The 19,421-nt window shown below is 52.0% G+C and overlaps 2 protein-coding genes across 2 annotated transcripts; both read left to right on the top strand.

Annotated features, from left to right (window-relative positions):
• The first annotated feature begins 6,796 nt into the window (after positions 1–6,796).
• LOC124648202 (serine carboxypeptidase-like 50) lies at positions 6,797–8,179 on the top strand. Its single transcript, XM_047187998.1, has one exon. It carries the CDS (start codon positions 6,797–6,799, stop codon positions 8,177–8,179), a length of 1,383 nt encoding a protein of 460 aa, XP_047043954.1.
• Positions 8,180–14,788: 6,609 nt separating this feature from the next.
• On the top strand, positions 14,789–16,138 carry LOC124648201 (serine carboxypeptidase-like 50). Its single transcript, XM_047187997.1, has one exon. It carries the CDS (start codon positions 14,789–14,791, stop codon positions 16,136–16,138), a length of 1,350 nt encoding a protein of 449 aa, XP_047043953.1.
• The last annotated feature ends 3,283 nt before the right edge of the window (positions 16,139–19,421 follow it).

The raw sequence follows: 19,421 nt of genomic DNA, 5'->3' as shown, positions 1-19,421 counted from the left end.
CGTCGTCTACAAGGTTGGTGGTGATCCTAGTGACTACCAATTCCTACCCGAGCCACCTAAGGAGATCCCGCACGGATACACGTGCGCATACGTGCCGGACCGCAACGCCCGGCACTCTCGGACCAGGCTGCGATATCGGCGGCCTCCGGAACGGCAGGAGGAACGTCGGAGCCGATCCCGATAAGCAATCGTGGCTGGCTAAGTACGCCACCCCGACGAACCTCCAAGGCCCGGCCCTGCAGCTTGGCTTAGAACCGGAAAAGCAAGCATGGCTGGTTAAGTATGCCACCCCGGCGAATCTTCGTGGTTCGACACCTTCAGCCATCACAACGGATCAGATTTGTACAATCTCGAAAGATCGGCTCGGTATGATGCCGAAAAGGAAAGCGTTCGGCTACACCAAGCCGTACCCAAACAGCTACGAACCGATCCCGCCGCCACCCAAATATCGGCTCCCGGACTTCACAAAGTTCAGTGGGTCGAGGGGTCCAGCTCCATCGAGCATGTGAGCCGATATTTGGCACAAGCCGGGCACGATCTCAGCATCGGATGAGTTGCGCCCGAGGTTCTTCTCACGGCCCTCACAGGATCGGCTTTCGGGTGGTACACATCGCCGCCACCGAACTCCATCCAAACTTGGAAGCGCTTGGAAGAACAGGCTCCATGAGCAAGATCATTCCGAAGCTTCCGAGTCTAGCATCGCCGATCTAGCACAACTACGTCGAAGCGCGGAGAACCGTGACAGAATACATCCAGCCGCTTCAGGACCATTAGGAACCGATGCTTTTCGGTTCGTATAACCGAAAATGAAGCAAGCCGAGTTGGCAGTAGCAGGGACTTGCAACACAGCTCAAGGACATGGCCTCACAAGCGGATTATCCCTCGCCGGCGCACGTGGTTCGTAAACTTTCAGCATATGAACAGCGCCACCCGACCTGTACCAAGACAAGTTCAAGCGTGCGTAGCCCCGGTCGATGCAGCAGGAAGACGAAGTTCCCGCGGAGACCAAGAAGTAGCAAGGGTCGAGTGGACTCGGGAGGAACCCCCGTATCCCGCAAATGGGTAAAGCCACCAGTGCCCGCCCAGGGATTTGATTTTGACGTGACCAAGACCGAGCAAATCTTCGACCTCCTACTCAAGGAAAAGCAGTTGAAGATACCCGAAGGTCTCAAATTCCCCACGGCGCAAGAGCTGAATGGAAAGCCATACCGCAAATGGCATAACTCGCTCTCCCATGCCACCAACGACCGCAGGGTGTGGCGTCGCACATCCAAGCGGCGATAGAAAACGGACGGTTGATTTTCAACCAATACGCCATGAAGGTCGACACACACCCCTTTCCCGCCGTAAACATGGTGGAGTATGCTTGCCATGCGGGTGCCAGCCCGGGTTTCCGTGCAATATCAACATGGTAGATCTTGGACACCACGCTGGCAAGGATGGAGATGAGGGCAGCTGCTCTCATCGCAAAGAAACAGAGGAAGCCGCTCCACGCGATCGGCTCCGCCAAGACGGCAAGCGCTACGTCACAGAGGGAGAAGTGAAGAACTTGAGATATCAGCGACCTCTCTCTGATCACCTCCTCAACAAATATGTGAGTCAAGTATGACCAACGCCGACGGTCAAGCGATGATGATGAAAGAGATCGTCTGGCTAGGGAAGCCAGAAGACATCGTCGGCATGATCGCGATGAGGAGGAGCACGAGCGTTGTGCCAAGGGAAAGGCAAAGGAGCGAGACGACGAGGACAAGCACTGGGATTGTCCTTTCTTCAGGCACTGCTGGGATTCAGGAATGAGCCGATTGCCAACAATCGGCAATTGCCCGTAATGCAACCGGAAGAAGAAGGAGGCAGCCAACGTGTCCGTGTTCGAGCGCTTAGGACCTCTCCCGCCACGAGCAAACGAGCTGAGTCCCCTGGCTCGGAAGATCTCGAAGATTCGAAGACGAGGGAGAAGAAGAAGACAGGTACCACCGGCCAAGGTGGTGCCCCGACGGACTCAGCCGTTCCCGCAAACGCAGTGGTTCAACGATTGCGCGGCCCGGAAGAAGCCGAGAGGTTATACTTGCATACATTGAGGAAGGCAAGGCCTGATCTGGCTGCAAAGGTTCAGCGAACCCTGGATGAAGAGGGTCGTCCGCGGAAAATGGAGTGGCGCCCCAAGCAGAGGAAAGCCGATGATGAAACATCGGCTGGCACAAACATGGTACTCGTTCTTCCAACGAAGCTCAGTGCTCCACGGTTACACGATATATCCAAGGTGGACGACAGCAAGCGCACCAACATGATAAAGTCAGAGATTGGGCTGGTTCGGTCTACCGGCCTGAACGAGTAGCAAGAACGCGTCAATAAGCAAACGTGGCGAGGCTGATCCTTGTGATCGGCCCCAAAAAATTTATGAAGGGACATCACAAAACCTTCACCGAGCAAGCAACGTGGAGGCCGATTCCAGCAATCGGCCAAAATTATCCTCACCCGCCATTCTGCCTGGGTTCAACATGTTATCCAACAGAGCCGATACCATCAATTCTCTTGACAGAATCGGCTCGGGGGGGCACCCAGGTGGATAAAGCATGAGGATATGCAATGGAAGCGTCTCATCCTTTAGTGATGGGTATTGGAGTATGGGGGCCGATGCACCAGTCGGCCAAAATTCTAAAAATTCGAAAATTTTCGAGCACAGCCGATGCAGCAGACATCGACTTAAGAGAAGTAACTGTTACGATCAGGGGGACAATGGAGCACTAATGGAAGTGCTCTTCAATGGAGTAGTCTAAGGGCTTAGATCCTCTCTTCAAGAACAATGCCAGGAGCAGCCTGGACGTGCGGGTCAGGTCAAGGGTGGATCGCATCAGATCCACCAAAAGAAAGGAGCCGATCTGGCCGGCAAGAGCTGAAGAAGCTCGGGGGGCAGCTCACCTTGAAGGCTCTCTATTTTGAGAAGCCGATTTATGTTCAAATCGGCTGGCTCTGCATAAGGAACTTCCCCACACGTGATCAAGCCCAGGTCCATACAGCTAATTTGCGTATCCTTGTCTCTGTTTTGCCTTGGCCGAGACTCCGGGGGCAACAGGCCTGGTAGATGCTCTATTGAGGAACCGATTGGGGTACCATCGGCTGATCTCCGTTGCAACCTTCTTCACAGAATGGTGAGCGCTCGCTAAGAAGGATCGCTGAAACCGGTGGGAGAAATTTAAGGGCTCTCTTGGAAGTCCCACAAGTATCTACCGGAAAGAGAATCATCAGTTGAAGAATGGAAGGGTAAATGTCGAAGGACCGATGCGTTGCTATCGGCTCGTTACGCATTGGCAAAGGGGACGAATCGGCAGGATCAATACAAAGGACAATCGGCTAAATTGTCCTGAAGGAAATCGGCAAAATCGAATTGGGAAAAGTTCTTCATTGATTGATTTCTTACATAAGGAGCCGATTTCTCCCAAAAGGAAGCACTAGGGGATACATGGCCCCACCTACTGCTACTGGTCCTATGCTAGATGTCCTATCTATGGACCGTCGCTGCCCTCGCCGTCGCCGTCGTCGCCGCCGTCGGCGCTACTCCCGGCAGGCTCGTCGTCGCTCCAATAGCCGCCGACCGGGCCTTCGTTGTCCTCGTCTTCTTCGTCGGCCGTCGTCATCATCACCGTCGAAGTCGCCGAGGTTTCCCGGCCAGGGGCGTAACCGCTTGGCCGGGGGCTCGTCGGAGGAGGTGTCGTCCTCCTCCTCCTCCTCTTCTTCCTCCTCCCCTCCTCGGGAGAGGAGAAATCGCAGAGAAGCGATCGTCGTCGCTCCTCCTCCTCCGCCGTCCCATCGACGAGGAAGCGGAGGTCGCTTTCCCGTCGGTCAAGGACTTGTCGTCCTCTGACCAAAGGGAAAAGTCATGGCTAGACTCCTCCCCGGCCGCAATGGCGCGACGGGTGTTCGCTGCGTGGACCTCCGCCGGGTTTGGCTCCGGCGTCGGATCGCGAGAAGAAGAGGACTGGGCGGAAAGATCCGACGAAGCAGAGGAGGAAGAGGACATGGTGGCACAGGAGGGTTTTTGGAGTGCTAATGCGAAGAAGATGCAGGAATATAACTGTGCGGAGCGGTTAAATAAAAGGGGATATAGTGGAAGTTCAATGCCACAAATAGCTTCCGAGGAAGTGGTGCCTAAAAAAAAAAAACTGCCAGGTCACGCGGAGAAGTTGAGAAGGCAGGGCATCATGGTGACGGATACTGCAACAGCTCTGCCACGACATGGCCCGACGAAAGAAAGCGTAATGATTTTGGAAATGTCATTTCCAAAACCAGGGGGGCATGTGTGATCACCAGAATTTGACCAAGTCAGAGGTGGGCCGCGATCAAGATGGACGTGGAGAATATATATAGAAGGAATACGTGGATCGGCCTTTTATACCAAGTTGGGCTTAATTGCCCGTGTATCTGTAACATATTAGATCGCATCTTAGTTTAGAAGTTAGAGTTTATCTCGTGCACGGTTTGGTGCACGCCCACATTAGAAAGTCCCCTGGACTATAAATATGTATCTAGGGTTTATGGAATAAACAACAACCAACGTTCAACCACAAACAAATCTCGGCGCATCGCCAACTCCTTCGTCTCGAGGGTTTCTACCGGTAGCACCATGCTGCCTAGATCGCATCTTGCGATCTAGGCAGCACAAGCCCGCCCACGTTGTTCATGCGTTGCTCGTACTGAAGCCTTTTTGATGGCGAGCAACGTAGTTATCTTAGACATGTTAGGGTTAGCATTGTTCTTCATATTACATGCTTTCGTAGTGCAACCCTTGCATGTCTAGCCGCCCTTACGCCTATCCTAGGCGTAGGGGCGGCACCCCGCTTGATCATAGTTTAGTAGATCTGATCCGTTACGGTTGCTCCTTGTTCTACAAGGATTAGTTTAATATCTGCAATAGTTAGGCCTTACAAAGGGGGAGGATCCAGCGGCGTGTAGGGTGACGTTTGCTAGCCCTAGAAAGGATGTTCCGGGGATCAACCTCGTGTTGGTTTTTAGGCCCCGTCTAGGATCGGCTTACGATCACCGTGCGCGAGCGCGAGGCCCAACTCGGAGTAGGATGATCCGATTATGCGGTGAAAACCCTAAATCGTCGTAGATCTCATTAGCTTTACCTTGATCAGCGGTGACCACCATATATTCGGACACCCCGTCCGAATCATGGGTGGATCGGCTCTTTGAGCCGATTCACGAGATAACTCCGAGAGCCGATCGAGGCTCGTATTTAACGTTTACGTGTGTGCCCCGTGCAGAAACTAAGCGAGGCATCATCCACACCTTCCCGACTGGGTATAGGTCGGTGGCACGCCCTTGTGATAAACATCGGTGCGTGCGACCAGGAGGCTTTGCGGGCCGTCGCTCAGAGGGACTGGGGCCAGCCGCAGCCCTAGTTGTTCCCGGCTCTACCGTGTTGCCCGTCTCTGCCCGCCAGGGGGTTTCTGACGTCAACAGTATCCTGCAACACAGAAATTGAAATCAAACTTTCAGCAACATCTCCTACACACTGTTGGTCACTAGACAATAGACATCATCAACAATAGACAATAGACACAGAAATTGTTGAGTATCCTGCAACACAGAAATTGAAATCAATCTTTCACCTAATCTGGCGTAACCTCTTGAGGTTTCTCGAAATCGCTGCAGATTCTTCTTGCCGAGCTAGAGCCAAGGCTGCTGCAGCTTCGTCCTCCTCGGCCTGCATCTCTATCCACTCCCTTTCTTCGTCAGAATCCATCACAGAGAGCAGCGGCCACCGGAATCTCAGATGGGGCGGGCGCCGGCCGCCAAGAGATGAGCGGCGCGGGCGTGGGCTGGCAAGGGCGGGGTGGGCAGGGAGACAAAGGATGGGCAGAGAGGTGGCCCGCGCCGGCGCGATGGGGGCGGAGAGTGCCGGTGCGCGGAGAGCTTGCCGGGCACCGGGCGGGGCAACCTTGCGGGGCAAGAGGGCGCCGAGGCAGGGCAGGGCGGCCAGGGTGGGCAGGGCGGTGGCCGGCGCCGGTGCGCGGAGAGCTTTGCAGGGCGGAGAAGCGCTTGGGAAGGTTAGGTCGCTGCGTCGTGGTCGAGTGGTCATATACGAGTCGTAGTATCTAATTTTTTCTGCCCAAAATCGAGGGGGGGGGCAACCGCCCCCCGTTGCCCCACTAGTGGCGCCGCCAATGGTTTCGAGTAGTTGCATTCGAATTTTATGTGGTTGTAGTGGTTAAACGAGTTCAATCTGGTCTTGGTGACTTGGATTGGAGCTGTTGTTTTCCGGGCGGCCTTGGTACGTCCGAATATGACTAGTTACCGTCTCTGATTGAGAAATGACTAGGTCCTGTGCAGGAAACAAATATACTACTTTATTATGTATTAATATGTTACCTTCTCTATTAAAAATAAGTGATTTTTTTAGATATACTCCGATGTATCTATGCACTAAAAACTCGTCTAGAATCTAGATATGATTATGTTTAGATAAAGTTGAGTTACTTATTTTATAAGAATAGTAGAGTACAATTTGTAAAACATGAAGAGATTTTAATGAGAAAATCTCCTGAGAGCCATTCCTGTAGTGGGAGCTACACGGCAACCGCATGCACGAGACAATCTCCACTCTCCTCGCTCATTAACGTACGTCGCTACATACGTTTCAGTCGCAGGCACGTAACTCACACCGTCACCGGAGAGACGTCGCATCGATCGATGATTTCAATGATGATGATGACGATACCGGACAAGAGTGACCAGCTAAACAAGTATATATAACTGACATCCAGACAAGCCGCCACGTCCAAACGCTCGCAACATGGCATCGCCGCTTCCTTGCACGTTCCAGCTCCTTGTGCCTCTCCTGCTCGCCGCCGTGCTCTCGCACTCCGGTTCAAATGCGGCGGCCCAAGTAGTGTTCCCCGTGCAAGCTCGCCCGACCAGCTCCGGCTACCTCCCCGTCGACGCGTCCACCAACGCGTCCCTCTTCTTCGCGTTCTACGAGGCCGCCGACCCGCTCGACGCCGCGCCGGCCGACACGCCGCTGATCCTCTGGCTCGATGGCGGCCCGGGATGCTCCGGCCAGCTCAGCAACTTCTTCCAGATCGGGCCCTACTCCCTCGTCGTCGCCTCCGGCGCCAACGGCTCCCTCTCGCCCAACCCCTACGCGTGGAACCGCCGCTTCGGGCTGCTCTTCTTCGACAGCCCGCTCGGCACCGGCTTCAGCTCCGCGCCGTCGCCGGAGGCCATCCCGAGTAACCAGTCCGTCATCGCGGAGCAGACGCTCGCCGCGATCCAGGCCTTCTTCGCGCTCCACCCGGCCTCCCTCCGCGCCCGCCCCTTCTTCCTCGCCGGCGAGAGCTACGGCGGCAAGTACGTGCCGGCCGCGGCCTCGCGCATCCTGGCAGCGAACCGGGCGCTGCCGCTGGACATGCGCGTGAACCTCCGCGGCGTGGCCATCGGCAACGGGCTGGTGGACCCCGTGGCGCAGGTGACCACGTTCGCCGACACGGCCTACTTCATGGGCCTCATCAACGCGCGGCAGCGGGTGGAGCTGGAGGCGCTGCAGGCGGAGACGGTGGCGCTGGCGAGAGCGGGACGGTGGGGCGAGGCGACGGACGCGCGCGCGCGGGTGCTGTCGCGGCTGCAGGAGGACATTGGGATGCCCACGCTCTTCGACGTGGTGAACGAGGGCCGGTGGCTGGACGCCGACGCACTGGACGCGTTCCTGAACGTGGGCGAGGTGAAGGCGGCCCTGGGCGCGACGGTGGACAACGTGGTGTTCCAGTCGTGCTCGGCGACGGTCGCGGCGGCGCTGCGGGAGGACGGGATGAGGAGCGCCAGGCCGGAGGTGGAGGAGCTGCTGCGGACGCCGGCGATGCGCGTGCTGCTGTACGAGGGGATCCGGGACCTGCGGGACGGGGTGGCGTCGGTGGAGGCGTGGCTGGCCGACGTAGAGTGGGATGGCATCGCCGCGTTCCAGGAGGCCAAGCGCACCGTGTGGCGCACCGGCGGCGAGGGTGAGCTTGCCGGGTATGTGCAGAGCCACGGCGCGCTGGCGCACGTCGTCGTGTACGGGGCGGGGCACTTCGTGCCGGCGGGCAACGGGCGCGCGGCGCAGGAGATGATCGAGGACTGGGTGTCCCAGACTGGCATCTTCGCTGGTGACCACGGCGGCGGCGGCGGGCGTGTGGCGATGTGAAGACCGTTACGTGCATAGGCGCCTGTACGTACGAATTCTTGGAATGGCCGTACTCACATGTTGCCCGTTCCTGCAACATACTGCTGTTCCGGATTTTAAGCTTTTTCATTTAGCGTCCAAAAATATCTTATATTTTGAAATTTTCTTGGAGGTATGACTATTTTCTAGAGTTTAAGCTAGTAATAAAAACTCTTACCCGTAGTAGGGGTATCGGAGTAGTATCATGAATTTCGTGTATGCAAAAAAAGCTAATTAATGATGAGAGATCATAATACGATCCACGATATATACTGTAATAAATATCAAGTAGATCTTTTACAAAATTTGCATTTAGATGGATCAATTAATAAATGTAGAAAAATATGACACTTCTCTTGTTTAGTATTATCTCGTGTTCTAGAATTAGTCCAAGTCAAAATTTGTAAGGTTTCATCTAGAATATAAGAAAAAATATCAACATCTACGATCCATAATTCCAAATGCATATAACATGAAAATTTACAATGCTTGAATTTGACTAAACCTAGAACATGAATGGAAGGAGTGCTACGACATGATACCATATATTCCCAATGAATAAGGCGACCTCGTTTTGCGTATTTTTTTCTTTCACAAAGAATTACTCAAAATATATAAAGATTGTTGATATAAAATAAGCACCAATAGAAAGTATTTTTAATACGAATCCAACTATACTAATTATATACAATATAATAAAGATTTGCTTGTTCAATTTTTCTTGATCAAAGTTCGTCTTAAAATACGCGTGCGCCTTATTCGTCGAAACGGAGGTAGTATAATAAAGATACTACCATACTCTAATATTATGTATGATATTGCGCTTTATGGTAAAATGCATTGTTATGACTAGTCTTAGATTTAAGGTTCAGCCTAAACTCCGTGAGTAGGCCAAGGCACACACACAACAACACTTGCCACTAGAATACCTAGTTAGAGCATCTCCAATAGGTGCTCTAAATTTGGCGCTGTAAAAATCACTTTACAGCGCGCTCTATCCATGTTTTGTGCGTGAACGCATATTCACCTCCAACAGAAGCTTTAAACCTTGGAGCTGTAAAAATTCGCAGTTGTTTCTGCGCGAGACGAATACAGCGCGCTCTATCCGGCGCGGTAGATATAGTGCACGACATAGCGCTTTTGCCTCAAGCTGTATTTTACAGCGCGGGATAGAGCGCTTGTTGGAGTATAATTTTACGCCCACGCCCGCTAAATCAACCACTTTTTTGGATACAGCACGGGATAGAGCGCCTGTTGGAGATGCTCTTTATCTCAGCTATGTGCTCTAAGAGCATCTTCAGTTGCTCCTCCTAAAGCGTCCTCTAAAGGGATTCGGGGCGTGCCGGACAAAAAAACGTTCCCAGCCGCGTCCTCCAAAGCCGATTTTTGTCCGGCGCGGTCCGATACGGTGTCCGGCGCCCCGAGCCCGTCCCCACCCCACAGGGGACGCTCCGGGCACGCCGAACACAACGAAAAGCAAGGCGAAGCGACGCGGGCCCGACCCGTCAGTGGCTCGGAAGCCTAAAACCCCGTCGCCTACCTTTGGTCAAACGACGTTAAAGGCGTCCCAATTTTCCCAGGCGACGTAGGGACGCGTCTCGTTGTGCATGGCCGCGTGGCCGTCCGCGCCGGCATTATTGCGTGCAACCATCCGCTGCCGCCGATGTACATTAAGAGGCCCTGCGGTTCGTCCCAATCTCTCACCGCTCCCAAACCTTCTCCTCACCGCCCCCAGATCTTCTCCTCGCCGCTACCCTTGGGTACAAAACTGAAAGAGCAACAAACAAACATCTAGAGAGCCATTGATCATCACATGATTGATCCGTGCATCATGGGGGGCTATGCATATGCTGATACACCACCAAAGGCACGACTCCTAATGCCACCGCTCCGTGCATGAGAGCGTCACCCCCTCTGGACAAACTAGCGGCGGAGACCACCGATATATGCATGAGGTTTCTCAATGGCATCGTCGTCGCCGCCGTGGCATTGGCTAGCACCGGGGTGCCTGGCGGGAAGGTCGGCGCCACTGTGCCCTTTGGTGTGTCCAAGATGTATTAGAAGTAGTTGAGATGAAATGACATCATGCCTTGGGAATTCAGAACCGGATGCTTGGGCCGAAGCTGCTACCCCTGGGTATCTTCAACAACCTGATCCATTTTAGACACCAATTATGTATGTTTTCATTTTTTTGGGTTGTCTCGCAGCTTGGCCAAGAAAATATAGGTGATCTCAGACAGCACCTGGCCCCTTATAAACATACTACCTCCGTTTCAAGGAATAATGCGTCCTCGTTTTACGAGTTTTTTATTTGATCAAGAATTACTTTAAATAGATAAATAGTATTTGTATGAAATTAATATTATTAAAAAGTGCTTTTCAATACGAATCAAACGATACTAATTACATATAATATAATCAAGATTTTGTTGCTCAATTTTTATGGTCAAAGTTCGTCTTGAAATACGCGTGCGCCTTATTCCTTGAAACGGGGGTAGTATTGATTAAAGCGATGGTCCATAAGTCCCTTGATCATCATACGATTGATCCATGGTAATATGATCCATTGAACAACAAACGATTGACCCATGCGTCAGTTCATTTGGAATAAAGGAGTAACATGTTTACATGTAGTACTAGTACACACCTACACCTACATCGATGAACCATGTTTGCATGTTTGGGTTAGTTAACTTTGTCGCCGCAAGCATGTTTAGTGAACTGCAACAAGCTGTGGCACGTAGAGATATGATGATCACGTGCACACACATGAGTTAGGCACGTTCAGATCGGCCGAACCGTAACGTGGTAGTGGCTACAAACACTCGTTGCTGCCGCGGCGTACGTCATATCGGCTGCTTAGTGGCAATCTCATCTTAGACTTTTTGGCACCCCTAGTAGTACATTCGTTTGGAGTGGTTGTGCATTCGAATTTTACGTGGGGAAAAGACCCGCTACCCACATGGGTAACTATGCAACCCTGGGTTATGCGAAGATTCAAGCCATGTAAACTTATTTTAGATTGGTTTTCTAGTAGAACGCGAATTTCTGGTTTGATTTTTTTTTGACCAACAAATATTCATACCAAAATTTTGAAACCACTTTTTTATATTAGAAATCTGTGTTCTAGATAAGAAAAACAAACTAAAATAGGTTAATATGATTTGAATCACCGCATAACCTAAACGTGCTTAGTTACTCATGTGGTAGCAAATGCACTGTCTACGGTAGTACCGTAGTAGTGGTTAAACGAGTTTAATCTGGTCTTGATGACTTGGAGCTGTTGTTTTCCGGCCTTCGTCCGAATGTGACTAGTTACCGTCTCTGATTGAGAAATGACTAGGTCCTGTGCACGAAACAATTATACTTTATTACGTGTTAATATGCCTACTTCCTCTCTTAAACTATACACTAAAAACTCGTCTACAATCTAGATATGACTATGTTTAGATAAAGTAGAGTTACTTATTTTTTTTAAATAGTACAGTACAATTTCTAAAACAAGAAGATCTTAATGATATTAGCTAGCACGATCGTAAATCAGTGGAGTTACACGGCAACCGCATGCACGAGACAATCTCCACTATCCTCACTCATTAACGTACGTCGCCATGGGCAGATTTAGAGTGTTAGATGGGGGGGGGGGGGGGGGGGCAAATGCCCCCACTTAATTTTTTGTCTCTTTGTAATACTACATCTATCCATTTTTAGATGTCAAAAATTTGTTTAAATTCGAATGTATCTAAACGTTTTTAGGCATAGATACATTCAAATTTAGACGAGCCACTGGACATCTATTAACGGACGGAGGGAGTAGTAAACTTAAAAGAGTCATTTTGCCCCCACTTAGCACTACTAGGAAAAAGCCTAGCCGTAATATGGGTGTTAGTGGCGCACCAGGAGGGCAGTGCGCCACTACTACTTAGCAGTGGCGCACCGGAAAGTGGTGGGCCACTATTAAAAATGTAGTAGTGGCGCACCTCTTACGTGGTGCGCCACCACTAAGTTTGACCATGGGTTTGACCCAGCCTTATACATAGCAATGGCGCACCATGTAGAGGTGCGCCACGGCTATTTTATGTAGCGGTGGCGCACCTCTACATGGTGCGCCATTGCTATGTAAAGGGATGATGGAAATGTTTAGGCATCACTTAGTAGTGGCGCACCATGCTTGGTGCGCCACTGCTAAGTGGTGCCTAAACATTTCACACCCCACCCTGGATCGCAATCGCCTTTTCGGGTTTGGAAAAAATAAAAGAAATAGATAGAAATTTCAAAAAATAAAATCCTTCGAGATGCCCATGTAATATGTCATCTAGGTTTAGTGAAAATTTTAAAAAAATGAATTTTGATATATTATGCAAAATGGCGTCATCTTTCGGTAAAACGGGTTTTCTGGTTGCATACGACCTCCGATGAAAAACTTTTTTATATCAAAATCTATCTACGGCCGTTTGGACAAAAAATGGATTCGTCAATTGGAAAACAGAAACAGGACTTTTTTCAGGTTTTAGATTTTGATGAAAAAATTTCAAAAAATAGAAAAAAAGTAGCGGTGGCGCACCCATGCCTTGGTGCGCCACTGCTAAGCTTCCCGCCCATGAATTTCGAAATGGGAGGAGCCGGCCACTTAACCCCCTCCTCCCTCCTCCTCCACATATTCTCCTCTCCTCCTCCTGCTCTCCTCCTCTCCTCTCCTCCTTTCACTCCGGCGACCTCCTCCTCTCCTCTCCTCCTTTCACTCCGGCGACCTCCTCCTCTCCTCTCCTCCTTTCACTCCGGCGACCTCCTCCTCTCCTCTCCTCCTTTCACTCCGGCGACCTCCTCCACTATGTCGAGCTCCGGTGACCTTACTTTCCGGCGAGCTCCTCCACTATGGTGACCTCCGGTGACCTTACTCTCCGACGACCCTCCGGCGACCCTCTAGCCTCCATTACCTATGGCCTTCGTCCTCTTGTTCATCCTCTCCTACATCTCCTCACCTCTCTTCACCTCTCCTACGTCCCTCATCCATCATCACCGGCGGCTAGGCTAAGAAAAATGAGAATGAACATTGCACAAATAATTCTAGCAACAAAAACGAGAAAAAATAACGAGCCAAAAAAATCGAAAAAAAATGTGCCAGATCGAGATTCAGATCCAGATCCAGATCCAGATCTAGAAATTTCAAATTTTAGTAGTGGCGCACCTTTTTTCTATCCAGTGGCGCACCTCAGACGTTTAGGAGTGGCGCACCATGAAGCTAGTAGTGGCGCACTACATGGTGCGCCACTGCTGCGCCAAATAGCAATGGCGCACCACTAGTGCGCCACTACTAAAAGTTAGCAGTGGCGTGATAGCAGTGGCGCACCACTAGTGCGCCACTGATGGGTAAAAGTGGTGCGCCACTGATTGCCCTTTTCCTAGTAGTGTAGCATGGGATTTTGTCCTCATTACCATATTTTTGCCCCCTCTTAATTTTAATCCTGGGTCCGCCCACGTCGCTAGAAACGTTTCACTCGCATGCACGTAACTCACCTTTGGAGAGACGTCGCATCGATGATTTCGATGATGATGACGATACCGGACAAGAGTGACCAGCTCAACAAAGATGTATATATATACACGGCATCCGGACAAGCCGCAACTTACCAAAACGTTGAGCCGATCGAGCCGCTCGCACCATGGCATCGCCGTTTCCGACAGCCGGCACGGATGCGCCCAGCCACACCCTCCTCCGCTCGTGCTGCCGTCATCCTCGTGCTCCACTGCGTTGTGGCCGGCGGATCCCCATATCTACCGGCGTTTGTTCCTTTTCTGTGTGCATAGATCTTTTTGTCGAATTTACATGGATCTTTTTATCGAATTTACATGGATATGCGAAGAACTTCACATGGATTTACATGGATATTTTTATGGAATTTACATGGATTTGTGAAGAACTTCACATGGATATTTTTATGGGATAAAGGTTACTTATAACAATTATTGAAGAACTTCATATTCACATAAAAGTTCCATAACAAGATTGTAAGGAACTCCACAAAAATTCAATCTAAACTTTATGATGACTAAAGTGGATCCACACTGTAACCTGTGAAGAACTTCACAAACTGAGAGGACCTCCTGCTGGAAATTGGATAAAGAATATGGACTTGTTCGCAAAACAACTTCACCAATCTTAATGCACTTTTATGCACTAGACGGTGTAGGATAAGTTTCGGGCGACCGAACGCCCTGAGAAAATGCACGTTCGTGCGCCCGAACCTTATCTCCACTCTTTTTTTTTGCGAAACAGCGAGTGCTGATCGAAAGCCATTTCATACGTCTGCGCATGCTATCCAGCTCTTGTGAACAGACACACGCTCATTAACCAATGATTTCGTAGGTGTAGCATTACTGCTCATTAACCCGTACGTCGATACGAACGTTTCACTCGCATGCACGTAACTCACTCCGTCGCCGGAGAGACGTTGCGTCGATGATTTGGATGATGATGACGATATATACCGGACAAGAATGACCAGTTCTACAAAGCTGTATATATATCTACCTGGCATCCAGACAAGCCGCAACGTTTCAAAGCGTCGGGCCGCTCGAACCGCTCGAACCATGGCATGGCCGCTTCCTCCCATGCTCCAGCTCCTTCTCCTTGTACTGCTCTCGCACTCGGTCTCGGATGCGGCGGCCCAAGTGTTCCCCGTCGAAGCTCGCCCGACCAGCTCCGGCTACCTCCCCGTCGACGCATCCGCCAACGCGTCCCTCTTCTTCGCGTTCTACGAGGCCACCGACCCGCTCGACGCCGCGCCGCTGATCCTCTGGCTCGATGGCGGCCCGGGATGCTCCGGCCAGCTCAACAACTTCTTCCAGATCGGGCCCTACTCCCTCGTCGTCACCTCCGGCGCCAACGGCTCCCTGTCGCCCAACCCGTTCGCCTGGAACCGCCGCTTCGGCCTAATCTTCCTCGACAGCCCGCTCGGCACCGGCTTCAGCGCCGCGCCGTCGCCCGAGGCCATCCCCACGAACCAGTCCGTCATCGCGGAGCAAACGCTCGCGGCAATCCAGGCCTTCTTCGCGCTGCACCCGGCCTCCTTCCGCGCGCGCCCCTTCTTCCTCGCCGGCGAGAGCTACGGCGGCAAGTACGTGCCGGCCGCGGCCTCGCGCATCCTGGCAGCGAACCGGGCGCTGCCGCTGGACATGCGAGTGAACCTCCGCGGCGTGGCCATCGGCAACGGGCTGGTGGACCCCGTGGCGCAGGTGGCCACGTTCGCCGACACGGCCTACTTCATGGGCCTCGTCAACGCGCGGCAGCGGGTGGAGCTGGAGGCGCTGCAGGCGGAGACGGTGGCGCTGGCGGGCGCGGGACGGTGGGGCGAGGCGACGGACGCGCGCGCGCGGGTGGTGGCGCGGCTGCAGGACGACATTGGGATGCCCACGCTGTTCGACGTGGTGAACGAGGGCCGGTGGCTGGACGCCGACGCACTGGACGCGTTCCTGAACATGGGCGAGGTGAAGGCGGCCCTGGGCGCGACGGTGGACAACGTGGTGTTCCAGTCGTGCTCGGCGGCGGCGCTGCGGGAGGACGGGATGAAGAGCGCCAGGCCGGAGGTGGAGGAGCTGCTCCGGACGCCGGCGGTGCGCGTGCTGCTCTACGAGGGGATCCGGGACCTGCGGGACGGGGTGGCGTCGGTGGAGGCGTGGCTGGCCGCGGTGGAGTGGGACGGCATCGCCGCGTTCCGGGAGGCCGAGCGCAGCGTGTGGCGCACCGGCGGCGGCGAGGGGGAGCTTGCCGGGTACGTGCAGAGCCACGGCGCGCTGGCGCACGTGGTGGTGTACGGGGCGGGGCACTTCGTGCCGGCGGGCAACGGGCGCGCGGCGCAGGAGATGATCGAGGACTGGGTGTCCCAGACTGGCATCTTCGCTGGCGACGACGGCGGCGGCGGCGGGCATGGCTTGATGTGAAGACCGTGACGTGCATACGCGCCTGCACGTAAGCAATCTTGGAACGGCCGTACTCTACTCACACGTCCGTCCTGTAGCCTACTATCGTACTAATAACTCCCTCCTGCATATACGGAGTAGGAGTATAAGTTTTTTCAACCTGAGGTTGGTGGCTAGGAGGGTGGTTGTACTCACGCGCGCGGAGTTAAGCCACGGGTTTGACGTCACGTATGTGCTGCCATGACTGGCGGAATATTCATTCGATGGGAGCGGCGTTCCCGTCGACAGCGAGGCACCTGTGGTGACTTCGTCAATTTCAAAATTCAATCCGCCAGCTCAGTCTTCCGGAGGTGCTCATAGGGGTAGGGTATGCGTGTGAGCGTTCATAGGGGTGAGTGTATGCGCGTGTATGTGAGCGTCTACGTTTGTACTGTGTTTCTCAAAAAAAAAAATACAAATAATATAATTTTTGATCAAATTGATTGAGAATATTATTTATATCCACAAAACCAGATGTATATCATAATGAATGCGATGGTATTAATTTAGTATTTAGGCCATCTCCAGCGGCGCGACGCAAATGGTCGCTGAGCGACCGTTTTCGTCCGCCGTGACCGGAAATGCGTCTGGTACCACCTCCAGCGGGGCGACAAAGTGACCGGGCCGTCCGCGGAGACGCAAACCTGGCCCAAATATGCGTCTGGGATGCGTCTCTGGCGGACGCTCGGCGGACGCGGAAAGTGTCCGCTCGCATCTGGCGGATGTTTTGTCTGGCCCACCAGGCAGTGACGCAGCATCGATGTGTCTTCTCCACCAGTACTGGCGCCGAGGCGTCACTTCGGCAGTCTGCGGTCGCGTTAATGGCGATGCCTCGCGTGCCGCGCGGCCGTCGCCTACCTCTGCGCACGTAGTAATGGCGATGTCACGCGTGGCGCGGCCGTCGCCCTGCCTCCGACCTATATAAACAGGGGCGCGAGCATCTCATCTCCTCCCCACAAAACCCTAGCCGCCGGCGGCCGTAGCGCCGCTTCCGCTCAGCCCTAGCGGATCCGCCATGAGCGGCGTCGGACGCGGCCGAGGCTGCCGCGCCTCCACCTCCACCTTCACCTCCCACTCCACCTCCCCGACCTCGAGCTCCTCCAAGGAGTTCGACTCCGAAGACGACACCGACCTCCTCCCGCCGGTCGGGGACACCGCGGCCACCGGCTGAAGTGGAGAAAGGAAGCACGAGAGGAGGCCGGCGGGCCACGCGGCGTTGGACGCCGAGGCTGGAACAGCGCAGGCGGCGGCCGTCGGCCGCGGCGAGAGGACTCCGGCTCGGAGATATCTTGGTCCTCTCGATGACCCCGATGCGCCTACGCGGAGGAGAGGCGCGCGGAGCGAGAGGGCCATCGTCGAGTCTTTCGAGACGCTCAAGGACGACGCCGCCAACGCGAGGCTGGAGCAGGCACTGAGCCAGGACGCGGCGGCGCACCGAGCCATAGCGGCCGCGCGGGAGGCGGCGGAGAAGCAGGCGACGGAGCGACGCAATAACGGTGCCGGCCCGTCAGGAAGCAAGTAGTCTAGACCTATAGATCTACTTTGTATAGTTTTTATGCATTCATATGTACTACTTTGAAAGTTTTTAACTATGTTGCAATTCAAAAAATGGGTCGCCCCGGTGGAAGCACACCCAGACGCAAACGAACGCGCGAACAAAATATGTCCGTGGGGCGACGCAAACGGACGCTCGCAACCACTTTTGGGCATCCGAAATGCGTCGCGCCACTGGAGATGCCCTTAGTGTTGATATTATTCGTCAACTTTATATCATCCGTCTTTTGAAAAATCTTACACGCACTACATTTTGACTAGAAGGGGTACTTCACATCGAAAACACATAATTTTGTCTCCGTAAATGGAGAACATTATATTTTTGTATGATGGTTTTTCGTTAGCCACTTTGAATTTGCTGGTTACTAAAACTTTGTCAAATTCAACTAAAGATATAGGAAAAAGATATATTAACATTTGCAATACAAAATATATATAATATAAAAAATACTCTATGATGATTCTAACAGTATATATTTTATATTATAGATGTTTATATTTATTCTAAATATTTCGTTGAACTTTATAAAGTTTCTACAACGGGTATGTGTTTGTCATTAATGAGTCTCACCCCCATTGATCTAATAGCAGCATTGCGTTTTTCGAGAGGATTTTAAGCAATATAAGATCGCGAGCTATTGAAGACGATGTTATGCTGCTTCCAAAATCACCAAGCCGTAAGCACGATCATCGGGGAAATGCCATTGTCGGTCATCGTTGGGGAAAGCCCGTATGGTCGCATCCCACCAATCCACAAAATTGACCCCATCAATCCGCAAAATTGACCCCACCAACAAACAATGGCTATCCTTGAACTACTTGAATTTGTTAGCTAACACTCTTGTTGCCTATTAGATTTCTCATCCACCGTATAGATATATTTTTTTCTTGTGATTACGCTTTACACAAAATGCAGATAAAAATCAGCAAGCAAATTCAGCACCCACCAATTTATTTTTTGATAATTCAGAACATCAGATGCTCATCACACACACGCACACGCACGCACGCACATATATATGTCAATTAAGCCCCAGTTAATTAATTAACCAACATAATTAAGGAGGTCCGTACAAGGCGTTTGTGTTTGTCATTAATGGACCTCATCCCATTGATCTACTAGCAGCATTGTGTTTTTTCGAGTGGATTTCGAGCAATATAAGACCGGGAGCTGTTGAAGACCATGTTACGCTGCTTCCATAATCACCAAGCCATGAGCATGATCATCGAGAAAGTGCCCTTGTCGGCCATCGTTGGGGAAAGCCCGTATGGTCACATCCCACCAATCCGAAAACTTGACCCCCGCAACTAACAATGGCTATCCTTGAGCTACTTGAATTTGTTAGCTAACACTCTTGTTGCCTATTAGATTTGTCATCGACCATATAGTTTTTTCTTATGATTCTGTTTTACCTATAATATGAACAAAAATCAACAGCAAATTTTAAAAAATTGTGTAGAATTCAGAAAGTCAAGCATTTAGATGCTCATCAAAAAAGAAAATCATCACTAGCTAAACACAGGACAATTAAACACGAGTCTCCTCATAGTACTCTCTCTATATATGCATATGCGAATCAAACCCCATGTAATAATCAGTTAACCAACATGGGGGGTTTTCACGACGCGTTTGTATTTGTCGACTATGAGCCTGACACGCATTGATCTACCATCACAGGTTTGCATGTCGTGTTTTGAGAGGACTTCGAAG

This window comes from Lolium rigidum, chromosome 4, assembly GCF_022539505.1.
Source record: "Lolium rigidum isolate FL_2022 chromosome 4, APGP_CSIRO_Lrig_0.1, whole genome shotgun sequence".
Taxonomy (NCBI): Eukaryota; Viridiplantae; Streptophyta; class Magnoliopsida; order Poales; family Poaceae; genus Lolium; species Lolium rigidum.
This window is presented reverse-complemented; position numbering and strand designations above follow the sequence as displayed.